Source organism: Hyperolius riggenbachi, chromosome 2 (assembly GCF_040937935.1).
Source record: "Hyperolius riggenbachi isolate aHypRig1 chromosome 2, aHypRig1.pri, whole genome shotgun sequence".
In the NCBI taxonomy this organism is placed as follows: Eukaryota; Metazoa; Chordata; class Amphibia; order Anura; family Hyperoliidae; genus Hyperolius; species Hyperolius riggenbachi.
In genome coordinates this window covers 91,669,858-91,687,738 of record NC_090647.1, presented here as the reverse complement: position 1 = coordinate 91,687,738, position 17,881 = coordinate 91,669,858, and the positions used below count along the sequence as shown (strand labels likewise).

At 45.4% G+C, this 17,881-nt stretch overlaps 1 protein-coding gene across 9 annotated transcripts in view; it reads right to left on the bottom strand.

Annotated features, from left to right (window-relative positions):
* Nucleotides 1-372: 372 nt before the first annotated feature.
* FRY (FRY microtubule binding protein) overlaps nt 373-17,881 on the bottom strand; it is a 578,021-nt gene continuing 560,512 nt past the window's right edge. For 7 of the 9 annotated variants that reach the window (XM_068267046.1, XM_068267044.1, XM_068267045.1 and 4 more), the window contains 4 exons: nt 13,305-13,322; nt 6,903-7,013; nt 6,018-6,220; nt 373-1,835 (listed from right to left, as the gene is read on the bottom strand). In XM_068267046.1, the coding sequence (XP_068123147.1) occupies nt 1,577-1,835; nt 6,018-6,220; nt 6,903-7,013; nt 13,305-13,322 (591 nt within the window). In that variant the 3' untranslated portion in view covers nt 373-1,576. The remainder of the gene's footprint in view (nt 1,836-6,017; nt 6,221-6,902; nt 7,014-13,304; nt 13,323-17,881) is intronic. The other 2 variants (XM_068267040.1, XM_068267043.1) reach the window with 1 other exon arrangement.

Sequence of the window (17,881 nt, the reverse complement as noted above, 5' to 3'; positions counted from 1 at the left end):
TGGTGTAGTAGATTTAATATATTGTTACAGTAAAGCTGTTACTGAACAGCTTCTGTAACTAAAACGCTGGCAAAACCGCTCTGAACAGGCGTTTTTCAGAGCGGTTTGCGTTTTTCCTGTACTTAACATTGAGGCAGAAACGCATCCACAATCCAAAAAATGCCTCACCCCGGGAGTATGCGTTTCTGCAAAACGCCTCCCGCTCTGGTGTGCACCAGCCCATTGAAACATTACCCAAGCGTATTCGCAGCCGCAAGCGGATCGCAAAACGCAGCCGAACCGCTCTGGTGTGCACTAGGCCTTAGAGCTTCCTTCAAAGACTTCTCGGTCTATAAAGCACCCATGTCGATAAATAAAAGATACACCCTCCTCCTCAGTAGTGACTGAATAACTTTATCATGTATTTCAGTGAATGTACTCAACAAAAATAATCTCCATTACATCACAAAACTGTAAGTCTGTACAGAGTGAATAAATTACACAGATTATTCATGAATGGAAATGCCTCAGATGTGCGAAAGAATTACATGCAATTCAGTTCACACAACAGCAGGAAGAAAAATAAAATCATACATATATACCAATATATATATTAATGTAATATGCATATAATAAATCATAATTCTCTTCCATTTAAAAAAAAAAAAAAAAAGAACTTAGAGCTCCTCTTTAACATTCAGACTTATCATCCAAATATACATAAAAAAAATGAATCATAATCATGCGTGACAGATGAAAAAGATGTAGTCATTCGTTAAGCTTCCACTTTCAATATGGTCATTAAGTCATATCAGCCTTCTTTTTCATAGTATAAATAAATAGTCCAAAAACAGGTCTTTTTTTCTTTAATAAAAACCAGCCAGGATTTTGTGAAAAAATAAAAATTACCGAAACCAATCGTGGCCTTTCCGATACTGATCATAACTCTTGACGCAGCGTGGCAGCCGCGGTAGCCTAGCAACACTAGGAAATGTCATAGCAGCGTGAAATACAGTATTCCTTCTCGAAAATTACAGTGTACAGGGTAATTACAATCTCGTGATACAACCAGCCTTCGTCCGGACAGGCTCTCAGCTATACCGGTCACAATAACCAGTATTCTTCTTCAGTCAGCCTCATTCTGCCTGTTGACTGATCGACAGAAATTAAAAAGTATTTTAAAAGTATTAAGATCAACAAAAAATATACTATACATATCTTTTTTTTTCTTCTGTAAAGGAAACATTGCACTTTTGCCATCCTAAGATTAAAGTTCGTAGAAAGGAAGTAGGGTTCAGATTAGTAGGCTTTGGTACACAATGGAAGTCACTTTAGACATCAAGCAGTGACACAAGAGCAGTCTAAAGCAACGGGCCATTGGCGAGATCCTCTTGGGCTGCGGTGGCGCAGCGTCCACATCTGCTGTCCTTACAGTATTGCTACAGATTCCATTAGTCTGCCTGCTCTGCCTCATAGAAGGGTCGGAGGGTAGCAGGAATGATAGTGTGGTTGAGTCTTCAGAACATCAAGTAGATACTGAATGTCAGTCAGTCAGGGCAGCAACCCCAGCGGATAATAGAGTGACATCGGGGTCTTGTCAGAGACTAGTGCCAGAGACATTGGAGTCGGGGAGATAAGTTGAAACAACACGATAGTTCTGGGCACGGCGTATCATGTCCCGGATCTCCATGTTGAGGTCCATAAGCTTGGTGCAGATATCAGTCAGGCTCTGGTTGGAACCCACAAGAGCATACGTGCCCGTCTGTCCAAGGGTTTGGTGACGGAAATAAATGTTCAGTAGTGTTTGGACTTCATCATCAGCACTGCTCCCGAATATGTCATTAGGCCACAGTTTTCTGTAATAGAAAGGTGCAGAAAATGGCATGGTTAACATAGGTGTACATGTCCAGAGTTCATTAATACCTCATGCTTCTGCTTTATACACTAAGGACTGGTACACCTAAAGTATTTCTACTCTCGAAGAATGAACGATACACTCAAAATTATTGGGCTGGTCAATCTAGTGTGAATTCTTCTATTGAGTATTTGGTTAAGTGATTGGCCCCGAACATAACCAAATGATACTCAATTTACCAAGGAGAAGGAAGTGTGACCGGTACTCAAGGTAAGGACTGGGGACAGCAGCTGGATTCTGGTCACCGTTTCAACACCGTGCTCACAATCTTGTAACACATTGATATTTAAAAGAGGAAAAAAGCAGATCCGGCTGCGGCTGCAGTAATCCAATTTTCTTATCTATGTGCCTCTGAAGAAGCAGGGAGACCTGCGAAACAGCTGTTAGGCCGACCCTTTCACTGCCTGTTTGTATGCTGTACTCACTATATTAAAGAAAATTGGATTACTGCAGCCAGTGCCGGATCTGCTTTATTTGTCCTCTTTTAAATAACCAAATGATACAGATCAAAAACCGACAGACCCTGCTAGGAACAATACTCAGACAGGAAAGCCATCATACACATGTGTACATTTATATGGCAGCCTCGTCCCATCATTTTCAAATTTGGAAATTGATCAGAAAGATTGGCCAAGGATCCATCATGTGTACCAGGTTTAAAGTGAGCCTAAAGCATTTTAAGATGAAAAAAAACAAATAGTTGTCTAAGGAGAGGGAAGGCTCTGGGTCCTATAGAGCCTTCCCGGTCCTCTCATGGTCCCCTCGTTGCTGTGCTGGCTCCCCCGTTAGCAGTCTCTGACCGATATGTTGGAGACTGCTCTTTTTTCCACGGCAGGCTTCAGGAGCCCAAATGCTCCAGATGACAGGCGGCTTTGTACTGCGCATGCACGAGTTCCCGAGACAGCATAATTGCACATGTGCACTATGGAGCTGTACATTTTTTAGGAGCAGTCAGGCTCCCAAAGACTTACAAAGCCTCCCCAGTGGAATATTTATTTCCTTTTAAAGGGGCACTATGGCGATTTTTTTTTTTTTTTTTTTTATATAATTCTTTATTTTTTAAATATAAAGTTATAAAACAGTACATACAGTAATATAGCTAGTAGGTACATTCTTGTGTGGACACGTATAAAACAGTAAACACATGGAAATAGTTACAGCAAACCAGCGCCGTTTGAGGTTAATGTATACATGACCTCCTAGTATGGATGGATAAGCTGAAGCCGGTCACGGAATGTCTATCTCCCATATGGACTTTGGGTTGGCGGGTAGCGAGGGAAAAATAATTGCCTGCTCCCGATTCAAGGCATATAGTATGATTGAGAGTTGTTGCCTGGCCCACAAGTAGATTTTAAGGGCTACGGTGACCCAGGAGCCCAGTGGGATCATACCTTCCGGGACACCATATATGAGAGACCAAGGATGGGACCAAGGGAGCTACAGTCCAACTACCTGGACAGGTGAGTATAGACATTGAGCGACAGGAACCATGACCGGCCCAGTGCACCAAGATTAATGTTCTGATTACCCAGTTCAAAAGACTATAGTAAAGAATCTATAGGAATGATAGCAGGTAAGAAGAATAGAGGATGAAGAGATAGTAGAAAATAAAGACACTCTAACCCTTGCGCTGTGAAACCAGTGTGCCTTATCTAGCGTTGGAAAGGTTGTCAAGCCAGGGGAGATGTGCTATAGTTATGCTCAGTTAAGAATCAGCATCAGCCAACGGGGATCTGATGCTAATTGATTCTAGGAATTCATGCCAAGGCATCCAGGTGCGAGAATGTTGCTCATCAGTTCCGTGAATTGCTGCAGTGAGAGATTCCATCTCGCATATGGGCGAAACATTTTAAAATTTAAATATGTGCAAACATAGACAAATAAGAAGTAAGTTTTTTCCAGAGAATATGAGCCATAAATTACTTTGCTCCTATGTTGCTGTCACTTACAGTAGGTAGTAGAAATCTGACAGAAGCGAAAGGTTTTGGACTAGTCCATCTCTTCAGGGGATTCTCAGCAAGGCTTTTATTCTTTATAAAGATATTACCTAAAAAGGATTTAAACAATGATGCTGGCCAGCCTCCCTGCTCGCTACACAGCTTTTTGGCAGTTGGACAGAGCAACTGCCATTCACTAAGTGCTTTTGAGAGAGAATCCCCTATGAAGAGATGGACTAGTCCAAAACCTGTCGCTTCTGTCAGATTTCTACCTACTGTGACAGCAACATAGGAGAAAAGTAATTTATGGCTCATTTTACTCTGGAAAAAACGTACTTCTTCCCCAAAGCGAGCCAATAGTGTAATATGTCACTGCAGGGCCAGGCCAAGGCAGAGGTGAGAGAGGCTCCAGCCTCAGGGCGCAGTGTAGAAGGGGGCGCACAACTCACTCAGCTATCATTTCCCAAATTGTGTTTAAGGCTAATTTCACACCAGGACATTGCGTTAGAGGGGGCGTTAAGGTCGCATAACGTCCCCCTAACGCAACGCCTGGTGGTGCTGGATCTGGACGTCAGAGTGAGCCGCGTTGTGCAGCTCACTCTGGCGTCAGTGATGCCGTGATGCGCACTCTTGTGCGCATGCGGCATCACGTGGTCCCGCCGGCCAATCGCCGCACAGAGCGGCCGCTCCAGGAAGTAAACACTGCACGTCACAACGTGCAGTGCATAATAATTAGCCATGTGCCTGGCCGCTCTCCGCTCCTCCACAACATTACTGAGCATGTGCAAGCAGTCTAACGCGGCTCAGCCGCGCCTAAAGTACTGCATACAGTACGTTGTCTTGTGACGCAGCGTTACACTGTAACGCAACGTGGGCACTGTGAACAGGCCCATTGATTTTTCATTACTGTGCGGTGGGCTGCGTTACAGGCTGCTCTAACGTGCGCCTGTAACGTCCCACTGTGAAACCAGCCTAAAGCAGAGAGAAATAAGAAAACGGGATACATGGCAGTGACTGCAAGCCAGATAACTAGAGATTAAGGTGTTGGGTGTATTGGGGGCCCCGGGGCTCCTCTTAGTCTTATAGTAATCAGTGTGTGACGGATGGGGTGGGAGGGATGGAGTTGCGCACTTTGGTGTCTCAGCCTTGGGTGTTGGAGGACCTTGTCCCAACTCTGTGTCATTGTACCAGAAGATTTATAGGTAAAGAGGATTGCTCACACTTTTTTGGTTGAAAATAAAGATGCAACCACCAATACGACCTCTCAGGCTGAGTTCCCCAACCCTGTCCTCAAGGCCCACCAACAGTACATGTTTTGCAGAAAACCTCAAACATTCACAGGTGAGGTAATTAGTGTCTCAGCAGAGCTGATTAACTACCTCTGTGGATTTCCACAAAACCATGCACTGTTGGTGGGCCTTGAGGACAGGGTTGGGAACACTATTAAGGCACTCGCGTTTTATCACTAGAAGACACATGGCACTTTTTTGGAAGGCTGGGAACACTCAGGAAACCCTATTTCTTTGCAATACACTTTACAGAATCTTTGAGGCCTGGAACCCACTAGAAAGCGCAAAACGCTATCGCAATTGCTAGCGATTTGTGATAGCATTTTTGCGAGCGATTTCCCTGCTCCTATACAATTCATTAGAATGGAAACGCTCCCAAAATGCTGCATGTCCTGCGATTTCCTTAATAGCAATTGCTCTAATGGAATCTGTCCCATCCATTTACATTGGCAGAGCGTTTAGGGAAATCTCTAGCAACTGAAAGCGCTCCCTAAACGCTCAAAAGAACCCTCTATGGCACAGTTCCCCAACCCTGTCCTCAAGGCCCACCAACAGCACATGTTTTGCATGGAACCACAAACATTCACAGGTGAGGTAATTAGTGTCTCAGCAGAGCTGATTAACTACCTCTGTGGATTTCCACAAAACATGCACTGTTGGTGGACATTGAGCACAGGGTTGGGGAACGCTGCGTAGGTTCCAGGCCTGAGTCTTTTGTCACTGCTATATCCTACAGGACAGGTAAGCCAAACACTGCCTCTCCTTTCTAAACGTTTTTTCAAAGGTTTTATTATTTTTGGGTGCATCCATCAATGCACAACATGCCCAGGGAATGTAACTCACATCATTTCAAATCTCATTGTCTTTTTTTTTTTTAAACCTAAAGCCTAGACTCACCTGCAAAGGCGAATTTGCCGGATTGCCTTCCCAAGCTCATTACTCTTCAAGCATTCCAACATGGACTGTATGGCAAACTCGGTGGAAGTGAAGGTGGGCTCGTATGGGGTGGCGTCCATATTGAGAGACTCTGCTGCAATATACACACTGGCCTCCTTCAGGTTCTTCTTTAGCTCATTTAGCTCTCTAGACATGTTCAGCAACTGAAAGAAATACAAAAACATGAATGGTATACGTGTACTTTTATCACCAGTTGTCCTGATTGTGCAAGTAGGTCGAACTGCTCATGTATCTATGCTCTCCATTATTGTATGTTTTTGTACATCGTACAGCTCTACAGAAGATGTTGGCGCAGAAATGCGACCACGAGCGGCATGTGTGCGCACCCACACATACGCGGAGGCCACCGACCTGAGGCAGCCGCTACGATGGGAACAGCAGAAGACTGAGTGACATCGGAGCTGCGGCAAGGGATACCGAGACTTCTAGGGGCTGGAGGAAGTCCCAGGTAAGTAAAGCTGAAGGTTTCTTTTTAGGTCTCGTGTATCCTTTATATACTGTACATGGCTGAACCATAATGAGTTCTTCCTGAATGTAGAGAGTGTCTAATCTCCTGCCTGGGGATCTAACAATATAACTATTTTATGCTGGGTACACACGTTGCGATTTCCCGCTCGATTCGCAGGATCGATTCGATTATTTCCAACATGTTTGAACGGGTTTCGATGGATACAGCCGTCGTTTTTGCATACTTAATATGCAAAATCGACGGCTGCATCCATCGAAACCCGTTCGAACATGTTGGAAATAATCAAATCGATCCCACGAATTGAGCGGGAAATCGCAATCGCAACCCAGCATTACATACTGAGCTGGTCCACTTACCTCTGGCATGCTGCTGACTTCATGGATTTGCCCAATTAGTTTACAATAAGACTGAAAAAGCAGCAGCAGCTGGAAGTGAAGCTTGTACAATCGTTGACACAGTTCCAATTGCTGGAAAGAGATAGACAAATTTATATTACCATACAATACACTTTTATCCTGCTGTACTTGTAAGCAGTGTACAGAAATGTTATATTTTACACACTCTGATGGTTTTATTGTGTGCATACTTCATCCAACTGCTTCTGTGCAAGCAACACAAGACTGCAACACTGCCTGCACAAATAGATCATTACCATTGTTTTTAGGAGATCTGAGGGGAAGGGTTGGTGGTCAGGCATGGTTTTTCAGCATGCCCCATTTCCAGCAAGTATTCTGCAGGTATTGTAGGACTTCCCTCTACACAAGTGCCCAAAATAATCATGAATAACCATTTGGTTCACTTTATATTACAGGTGATCCAAATGGCGTTTTCACCATTATTTCAGGTGCAGTGGCGTTTTTACCATTTCAGGTACAAAAAGCTAAATGTAAACAGACAGGTAACAGGCACCTCAGGGCACTAAAATGCTGCTCACTGCCTTTGTGTAAAGTATCTATTAGCCTGATAACTCATTCTCCATATACTGTTACCTGCTTTTCTTCCATAGTTATGTCAATTATTTGTAAATCACCATCTCCCCCCCTCCCCGATTTCAGTGCTGAGAGCTGCCATTGCAGTAACAACCAAAATTGCCAGGAAATGACTGGCGAAGGCTCCTTTGTGAGTTATGTACAGCTCCCTGTAGTTTGCTAAAGCGGAACTGATTTTTACCTCAAGTAGGCACGACTTTTTACATGTAAGAAATGTGGTGAGTGGTGTTGAAGTGCTCAGAATATTAGAATTCCGAATCAAAACCTGAATCTTTGTACAAGTGCACCCAGGCAGAGGGTTTCAACTCACCCTTGTCGCCACCTCTGAGTGATGCCTTCTACATCACGGCTCAGCTCTCCCATACTTCCTACTTCACAAGGAAGTATATGAGTGCTTGAGTGCGCCGTGAAGTACACTGGCCAGAGGCAACACTAAGGGTGAGTTAACACTCTCTGCTGCAGTGCTCTTGTACAAAGATTCAGGTTCTGAGAAGAATTATTTGGAATCAGGTTCCTTGTTGTGTGCTGGTCCACCATCAGTGTTGGCTAAAATGTTTTTGCTTAAATGTAGATTGTGAGATTGTGTTAGTTCTCTCCCCGATTGCTGTAAACAGGGCCGTTTCTTGCCCCGTTCAGCTGGTTCTGCTGAACGGGGCGCCGATGAGAGTGACAGATTGGGGGGCGCCAGGCCGTCCCTGCGGCCGCCGCCGCTGCTCCCCCTCCCTCCTTCCTGGCGCCTCACTCAGACCTCGATCAGGCGGCGACCAATCGTGCGGGCGCTAGGAACCAGCGCCCGCACTGATATGCGGAAGTGACATCACTTCCGCATATAGAGCGGGTGCGTCCGGCGCCTGCTCGTACTGGTCGGGTCGCCGCTGATCCTGAGGTCTGCAAGGTGAGGGTGGAGCGGGGGCGGCTGGGGGGCTCCCTGTCACTCACTGCCTAAAGGGGCTCCCTGTCACTCACTGCCTAAAGGGGCTCCCTGTCACTCACTGCCTAAAGGGACTCCCTGTCACTCACTGCTTAAAGAAGCTCCCCGTTACTCACTGCCTAAAGGGGCTCCCCGTCACTCACTGCCTAAAGGGGCTCCTGTGTTACTGCCTAAAGGGGCTCCCTGTCACTCACTGCCTAAAGGGGCTCCCTGTCACTCACTGCCTAAAGGGGCTCCCTGTCACTCACTGCCTAAAGGGGCTCCCTGTCACTCACTGCCTAAAGGGGCTCCCTGTCACTCACTGCCTAAAGGGGCTCCCTGTCACTCACTGCCTAAAGGGGCTCCCTGTCACTCACTGCCTAAAGGGGCTCCCTGTCACTCACTGCTCAAACGGGCTCCCTGTCACTCACTAGCTAAAGGGGCTCCCTGTCATTCACTGCCTAAAGGGGCTCCCTGTCACTCACTGCTCAAACGGGCTCCCTGTCACTCACTAGCTAAAGGGGCTCCCTGTCACTCACTGCTCAAACGGGCTCCCTGTTACTCACTGCCTAAAGGGGCTCCCTGTCACTCACTGCCTAAAGGGGCTCCCTGTCACTCACTGCCTAAAGGGGCTCCCTGTCACTCACTGCCTAAAGGGGCTCCCTGTCACTCACTGCCTAAAGGGGCTCCCTGTCACTCACTGCCTAAAGGGGCTCCCTGTCACTCACTGCCTAAAGGGGCTCCCTGTCACTCACTGCCTAAAGGGGCTCCCTGTCACTCACTGCCTAAAGGGGGTCCAGGCTGGCTACATGTACTGGGGACACTGGCTGTTTGTCATTATGTGCATTTACTGGTGAAAAGCGGTCTCTTATTATGTGCATTTACTGGTGAAAAGCGGTCTCTTATTATATGCATATACTGGTGAAAAGCGGTCTCTTATGTGCATTTACTGGTGAAAAGCGGTCTCTTATGTGCATTTACTGGTGAAAAGCGGTCTCTTAGTATGTGCATTTACTGGTGAAAAGCGGTCTCTTATTATATGCATATACTGGTGAAAAGCGGTCTCTTATGTGCATTTACTGGTGAAAAGCGGTCTCTTATTATGTGCATTTACTGGTGAAAAGCGGTCTCTTGTGTGCATTTACTGGTGAAAAGCGGTCTCTTATGTGTATTTACTGGTGAAAAGCTGTCTCTTATGTGCATTTACTGGTGAAAAGCGGTCTCTTGTGTGCATTTACTGGTGAAAATCGGTCTCTTATTCTGTGCATTTACTGGTGAAAAGCGGTCTCTTATTATGTGCATTTACTGGTGAAAAGCGGTCTCTTAGTATGTGCATTTACTGGTGAAAAGCGGTCTCTTATTATATGCATTTACTGGTGAAAAGCGGTCTCTTATTATATGCATATACTGGTGAAAAGCGGTCTCTTATGTGCATTTACTGGTGAAAAGCGGTCTCTTATGTGCATTTACTGGTGAAAAGCGGTCTCATGTGCATTTACTGGTGAAAATCGGTCTCTTATTATGTGCATTTACTGGTGAAAAGCGGTCTCTTGTGTGCATTTACTGGTGAAAATCGGTCTCTTATTCTGTGCATTTACTGGTGAAAATCGGTCTCTTATTATGTGCATTTACTGGTGAAAAGCGGTCTCTTATTATGTGCATTTACTGGTGAAAAGCGGTCTCTTATGTGTATTTACTGGTGAAAAGCTGTCTCTTATGTGCATTTACTGGTGAAAAGCGGTCTCTTATGTGCATTTACTGGTGAAAAGCGGTCTCTTATGTGCATTCACTGGTGAAAAGCGGTCTCTTATGTGCATTTACTGGTGAAAAGCGGTCTCTTATTATGTGCATTTACTGGTGAAAAGCTGTCTCTTATGTGCATTTAGTGGGGAAATTTTGTCAGTAAAAATAATCTTTTGTCAGTAAATTTTTAGGTATTTGTCAGTAAAAAATAACGTGAAAGGTTGGCAACACTGGCAGGCTGCGCGGCGCAACGGGAAAGATACAGGCAGCCCACCTCACACTTGGGCTTGGCGGGGGGGGGAAGCCGACGACAGCGAGCGAGAGTAGGGTGGTCGCAGGCAGCCAGAAATATGCAGTGTGTGACTGCGTCGCACTTGCAGAGCCTCTCAACCTGAGTCAGTCCGGAGACTAGCAGACTGGCAGGCAGTCAGAGTCTGACCACCAACCAGCCCAGGGCAAGAAGAGTACCCCCCCCATCCCCAGCCAGGGAGTCACAGTCAGACCATGGTGGGCTCTGACCACCAGCCCAGGGCAAAAAGAGCACTCCCCTACCACCCACAGCCAGGGAGTCAAAGTCAGACCATTGTGGTCTGACGGTCAAACCACCATGGTCTGACTGTGACTACCTGGCTGGGGGGGAGAGGGTCACTCTTTTTTTTTCCCTGGGCAGGTGGTCAGACCACCATACTGTGACTCCCTGGCTAGGGGGCGGAGGGGTCGCTCTTTTTTTCCTGGGCAGGTGGTCAGACGCAGAGTAAAAAAAAATAAAAATAAAAATGGTGAGTTGGTTTCAAGAAGCCTTTTGACATGATTTCACTTAGCAGCTTTGATTGGGGGGAGGGGGGGGGGGGGGTGCTGGGTGAAACTGCCCTGGCTGTAAATAAACAACTGTCTGAATCAGTTACTGCAACCAGGCCTGAATTTACCTCAGAGGAGCCTATAGGCAAAGATGTCCTGTCACCTTAGACTTGCTCTCTAGGAATCTACAAATCCCTGCTGAACCGCACCCCCAAGTGTGCTGTCTGTCCCATCTCTTTTATTTCCCTTGCCCATCATAGGTAGCTACAGGTGCCCCCTAGTATTAGGTAGCCAGACATACCCTCAATGTTAAGTAGCTAGGGTTGCCCCCAAGTATTGACTAGATAAAGGAACCTTATCTGACTGAAGGGAGATCTCATCAGTTGAATGCCAAGCGCATGTTGAGTAATCTTTTATTTACCATCTCATCAGGACTCTGCATAGGGAAGGAGGGAGGGAGGTGCTCGGGGAGGGGAGTGGGCCCCCTTTCCATCATCAGGTGCCTGTAGGCACATGCCTACAGTGCTATATAGTAAATCCAGCCCTGACTGCAACATTTATGTTATACACCACCTTCCATATCCATCAATGTCTAGTATTTACGGGGGTCATTTGCTGTCATCTGCCATACAAGGTATTCTTTCTGTGCAATGTAACTTGCATCTGTCAGGCTAACCTCTTCTCTCCTTGCACCGCATGTCACATGACTGCAGGATGCCAGTAACCGTTTGTTCATCAGCTTTAACATAAAGCCCTCCTTTCCCAATCCCTTCAATCCATGATAAGGAGTGTAATTAGATAGTTTGCCTAATCAAATGTCATTGAACAGTGCATGGCTACCTTTAGGGAGCCTTGCCCAAGGACTCCTTACTAAACAGGTATTGGCTCCAGTCAGGATTCTACATCTAAGTATGTGTCTTTACCCAGAACTGCTCTTGCAGGTCTATAGCCATCGTTTCTATCTATGAGTCTCGCTATACTGCTCGCAGCTCCCAATGGACAGCACATGTGGCCAGTGTACTGCTTGTAATGTTTAGTTCTCTGGCTATGCTCACAGTATTATCTAATAACGCTGTCTGCATACCAGACACAAACAAGATAGCAGAACAGAACACTGGGAGGAGGCAGATTCCTGTGGATTTGGCTGTACATTGGCTCCTCTTCACGCACATTTATTAAAACTCACAAGCTTGTCTCAGCGTTTGTTTACTGGTGTGTGGGAGCTGCCGATATGAATCCTGTATAAAAAAAACCTCATTAACACCAAAAGAAGTTACGTGCTTCCTATGAAAACACACATTCGTGGTGCAACGGATACTCATATTAACCCTTTGTTCACTCTGAAGTTTATGCATGCAATAGGCTTTTGGTATGGATCCAGCGATCCGCAATATGCAAGGATAAGGATCAGTACCCTCTGTCAGGGCAACCACAAGGGCAAGGACGTATCTACAAAATATGGGGTCCCCAGCAAAATGTTTATGGGGCCCCCCAATGTTTATACCAGGGCTGTGGAGTCAGAGTCGGAGCAATTTTGGGTACCCGGAGTCGGAGATTTCATAAACTGAGGAGTCGGAGTCGGATAATTTTGTACAAAATCCACAGCCTTGGTAAGTATTAGACTAAGGCGTTGGAGTCGAGGAGTCGGAGCCATTTTGGGTACCCGGAGTCGGAGTTGGTGGTTTCATAAACTGAGGAGTCGGAAGATTTTTGTACCGACTCCACAGCCCTGGTTTATACTCCATTTACCTCCCATTGGTGACCCCCACAGCCTGGGGGGCCATCTCACAAGGGTCATAAAACAAGTGTGACCATCATAAGCTTTACAGCCATAACAAGTGCAGCCACAAAGCACCTGATCTGAAGGATGAACTGCTTTATGGGAGGAAGGGAAGGTTAGCAGTTGGGTCCCCGTCACAGGTCTGGGCCCTGCTCCCCTGTAGTTACATCCTTGCACAAGGGGAATCAGCTGTACAGACCCTGGAGGGGCCACACAAGTATGAAGTAGGGATGGTCAATGAGATGCAAATCATTTTGAGTTGATACAGGATTATGCAAATGTTGTATGCACTTTGAAAATGGACCAATCAAATTTTACCTCAGCAGGATTTGAGTTGTTCATTTTCAAGTTGCATAAATTTGCATTCAAAATTTGCATAGTGCTGCATCATCTCGAAATGATTTGCATCTCACTGACCATAACTACTATAAAGGTCATTGTGACATGGCTGCTTACTCAAACACTGGAAAACACAATAGAGGCCAGGTGTGAGACCATCCCCAGCTGGAAGAGAATGTAGTAAATAACAGGCACTTACTGCAAGAGATTCCATTTGCTAGTCAGAGAGCATGGAGTGAGAGAACAGGAAGAGAGAGGACAGTGGTCAGGTCAGTGCATGCAGTACATAGGAGCACAGCCACATCTCTCACAGGTCACAGTAAAGCACAGCTAGCAGACATTTTTCAACCTCCGGAGGGGTTGAAAAGATATTTTTCCTAAAGCATGCAGGGTGGTTAAACTGAAACATGAAACAAAGTAACAGAAATACCAGATTAGTGAAATATTAGCCATGAAACCAGAGCACCTACAGGACAGAATAGGATCTGAGAAGCGGAATGTATTTTCCTCAATGTATTCTATCCTTCCCTTGAAAAAGTAGCAACAGTGGACAGTCTAGCATTTACAAGTAGGGATCGTCAATGAGATGCAAATAATTTTGAGTTGATGTGGTATTACGCAAATTTTGTATGCAAATGTATGCAGCTTGAACATGAACCAATCGAATCCTGCTGAGGTAAAATTCAATTGGTCCATTTTCATGCTGCATAAATTTGCATACAACATTTGCATAGCCCTTCATCAACGCGAAATTATTTGCATTTCATTGACCATCCCTATTCACAAGTGTCACAAACGAGGCCTGGTGACACAGTGATAAACACAGCTGGTTTTCAAAAAGAAAAGCCCATACATTAGGAAGAACCAAAGGATGGTGTGAGGGCTGCTGAAGCCAATGAGATCTGAGCTGTCAGTTCTCCCTGTACGACGGCTGCAGGAACTGCATTCTTCCTTCTGCTAATTTTAGTAGTAAAAGTCCCAGTATGAGGAAATATACTGAAGAACAGACAAGCCTTGGAGGAGATTTTACATTTGGGTAGACGCAATTCTGAAGTCACTTTGTAGGAAAAAAACCACGACAGCAGGCAGCAGCATCTTACGAGTGGCACTGTAATATTGTGACTGTGGCGAGTAATCCTTTTACAGGCCTAGAAACAGCATCTGTCTCCACATGCAGATACTGAAGCCTCTGTATTAAGGCTCGTACACACATCCAACAAAGTGCACGACCAACCAGACGACAACCTGTTGGCACGACCCGTTATTTTGCATGGCCAAACCAACTAAACAACCAACTTAATTAAATACTGCGCATGCAAACGGAACGATGGACTATATGGCCCCATTTAAAACAAGTACAAGTTGTTCAAACGATTTGTACACACACGGCCAACTGCACAATCAGGGGCGTAGCAATAGGGGGTGCAGAGGTAGCGATCGCATCGGGGCCCTTGGGCTAGAGGGGCCCCGAGGAGCCCTCCCTCAGTTGCAGTTTTAGCTCTCTATTGGTCCTGTGCTCATAATAATCACTTGTATAGATACTTTGAATAGTGGTAATCACTAACAAACTGTTCCCCATTCCCTTCTTGCACCTCTAACACTGTGGTTGCCATTGGCAGGTTTTGTCCCGCCGTATCAATTGTTACGTATAGAGTGCTTGGGGGGCCCCATTGTAAAACTTGCATCGGGGCCCGTAGCTCCTTAGCTACGCCACTGTGCACAATATTAGCCCAACAGTCGTGTTAGTTGAACTGCCGGTTGGATCATGGAAAACCGCCCGTTATCGGTCACTTGTCCAGTCCTTTGCCACGTGTACACATGCCAAGTGTGGATGATAGTCGGGTCGGAATAGTTGCACGTGTGTATGAGCCCTTATGGTTTTTGCAGAGAACTCTTTGTAGCCATACTTGGGCCTGGTGCAATTGTTCAGGCTTTGTGCAGGACATAACCAGGAAATTGTCATGTGTGTGATAATGGAATCCTCCCATCCAGTCTGCGGAATGCCCTAATTTAACTCCAGGCTCTATGAGATTTTTTTTTTCTGTCCACATTTGGTCAGCTTTGGGTTTTTGAAAGTACAGAGCTGTTTTTTTAATTGCTTCTATTGATCTGGTTAGCTTTTCCTGAGAGAAAGTGAAGGTATATGCAAGACACATCTAGAGTGTGTGACCTACAAGGAAGGGTTAAATAGTTTAAAATTGTGACAGGTGTACTTTATGCCCAGTGATGTAACTGCAGATCCATGTACCCCAGTGCAGAATTTACAATGGGCCCCCTTATCACTGCATATATAATAATCACATGATATAGACCACCATAGCTGTCTTTGCAATGGCAACCAATGTGTGAGAGGTGTAAGGACAGCAAAAGGAACGCTGTGATTGTGATGACCACAATTCAAAGCACAAACAGACGTGGTCATTACTACTACAGCATCAATAAAGAGCAAACCGGGTGATTTGGAGGAGGGCTCCCTGTGCCCCCACCCCCCCATGATGAAGGGCCCTAGTACATTTGCATCCTCTGCAGCCCCTACTATTTATTATGTCACTGTTTATACTGTATACCACCAACTCAAGGTACAATGGGGTCAATTCATAAAAGGGTAAAAAAATATTGTTGGGAAAATACCGCATTCGGTATTTAACACTTTTGTGTGCTAATTCCAGGGCCGGGCCGAGACAGAGGCTAGAGAGGCTCCAGCCTCAGGGCGCAGTGTAGGAAGGGGCGCACAACTCACTCAGCTATCATTCCCCTATTGTGTTTGAAGCAGAAAGAAATAAGAAAAGGGGATACATGGCAGTGACTGCAGCCAGATAACTAGAGGTTGAGGTTTCTTTCACAGTGCAACGTTAGAGTCACACGTTAGAAAATGTTTCAACGAAATACTAATGCACAGCAATACTAAGTCTGTGCGACATTCACAGTGCACACGTTGCATTTGTGTGTAACGTGTAGTGTTATTAGAGAGTGCTGCATGCTGTGCGTTATACACGTTATTAGCTGCGTTGGACTGTTTGCACATGCTCAGTAATGACTTGGAAACATACTTTTCATTACCTGTATTGCTCTACTGTATGTGACGATAACGGGGCATTAAGTTGCGTTGTGAGTTTTTTGGGACGTTGCTTTGTCAGTTTGCATCGCGACTTTAACGTCGCATCAAAACGCAACGACCCACTGTGAAAGTAGCCTTAGGTGTAGGAGGGGTTGGGGGCCCCTGGGGCAGCTCTTAGTCTGATAGAAATTAGTGTGTGATGGCTGGGGTGCAAGGGATGGGGGGGGGGGGGGCGCACTTTGCCTTGGGTGCTGGAGGACCTTGTCCCAGCTCTGGCTAATTCATAAACATTTTCACAGCTGCGATAGAAATGTGGTGTTTTACTGAAGTAAACTGTTGGTAATGAGACGAGCTTTGTTACATTCTTGTTCTTGGCGCAGAGACAGCATTAAGAGGCATCCCCAACTTCCCCAACATGTTTTGTTATACTGCCTCTGCTTGCCCTGTATCTGCGCTGAATCTGTCTATTAGTCTTTAACAATTTATTTAATTGCCACAGCTTAGAAGAACTTCAAGAAACTTTACACATGCCAGGCTTTCGGATATGAAATACACATCTTAAAAGCAGGAACACAAGAGGTTAAACACACAGCCTAATGCTGGGCATACACGGCTCGTTTGAGCCATTAAGACAACTCGATAGATAATTTCCGTCATGTCCGATTTCCCGCCCGATCGTTTCACCGCTCGATTCCGGATTGTAGTGATTGGAAAAAGATAAGAAAAACGAGCGGAAGATAAGAAAATTGACCAGGGAATCGAGCGGTGAAATGATTGAACGGGAGAATCGAGTCGCAAAAACGAGCTATGTATGCCCGGCATTAGGTATTCACAGGAAGCCTTGTTTGTTCCGCGCTCGCTGCTGCTGCCTGGGGAGATCTCACTGCTTCTCCATTAACTTTGCCCTTATCGCTCGCTTATCACCTCTTCAAAGTAGGCGGTATTCTTCGTGCCATTACCGCCTGCTCTAATCTTCATGAATTGACATTTACTGACATGTGTTGGTGGGGTTTACCGCACAAGTCCGTAATTTACCGCACTGCTCGGGAATTTCAGCTTTTCATGCGGCAGCAGCTTTTATGAACTGAGATTTTGCTAAGTGCTTGGGAAAGTCTGCTGTTTTCAGCATTACTGCATGCGGATATGCTTTATGAATTGACCCCATAGTGGGGATACTGAATAAGATGGCATGTTGCCCTCTAAATAATATGGAAGGATACTGCTGCACTAGCAAATTAATCTGTAGAGTATCAATCCAGTTTAATAGCTAAGCATATAATGTGGTTCTTTTTGATTAAAACTACAGTATTAATGGAGATGTTGCTCGTAGCAACCAGTTAGGAAGGCTAAACCTCAATATTTAGGCAAACAAGCCTAGATTGCCCCAACCCTTCATACACTGCTGTTAGTTACATTGAAAAGTGTCATTTTCTTTTTTAGGTCTGATGCTATGGTCACATGACCACTTCAGCTTTCTTCTTCACCATGTTCAGAAGTACAATGCCACTGGGCATGGATGTAGAGTCCCTTTAACGTCTACAGAGCAATGGTGAAAGACTACTTGTCCAATTCAGACATTAGAACAGGGAGAATGTAACCTAAACCTGTTTATTGTGTTCAGCTACAAAATGTCATGCCAAATAATGAAATCTATGGCAGTTATAGATAGAATATCTACCACCACTGCAATGATCATAATCTGACCTTTGAAGAGTGCA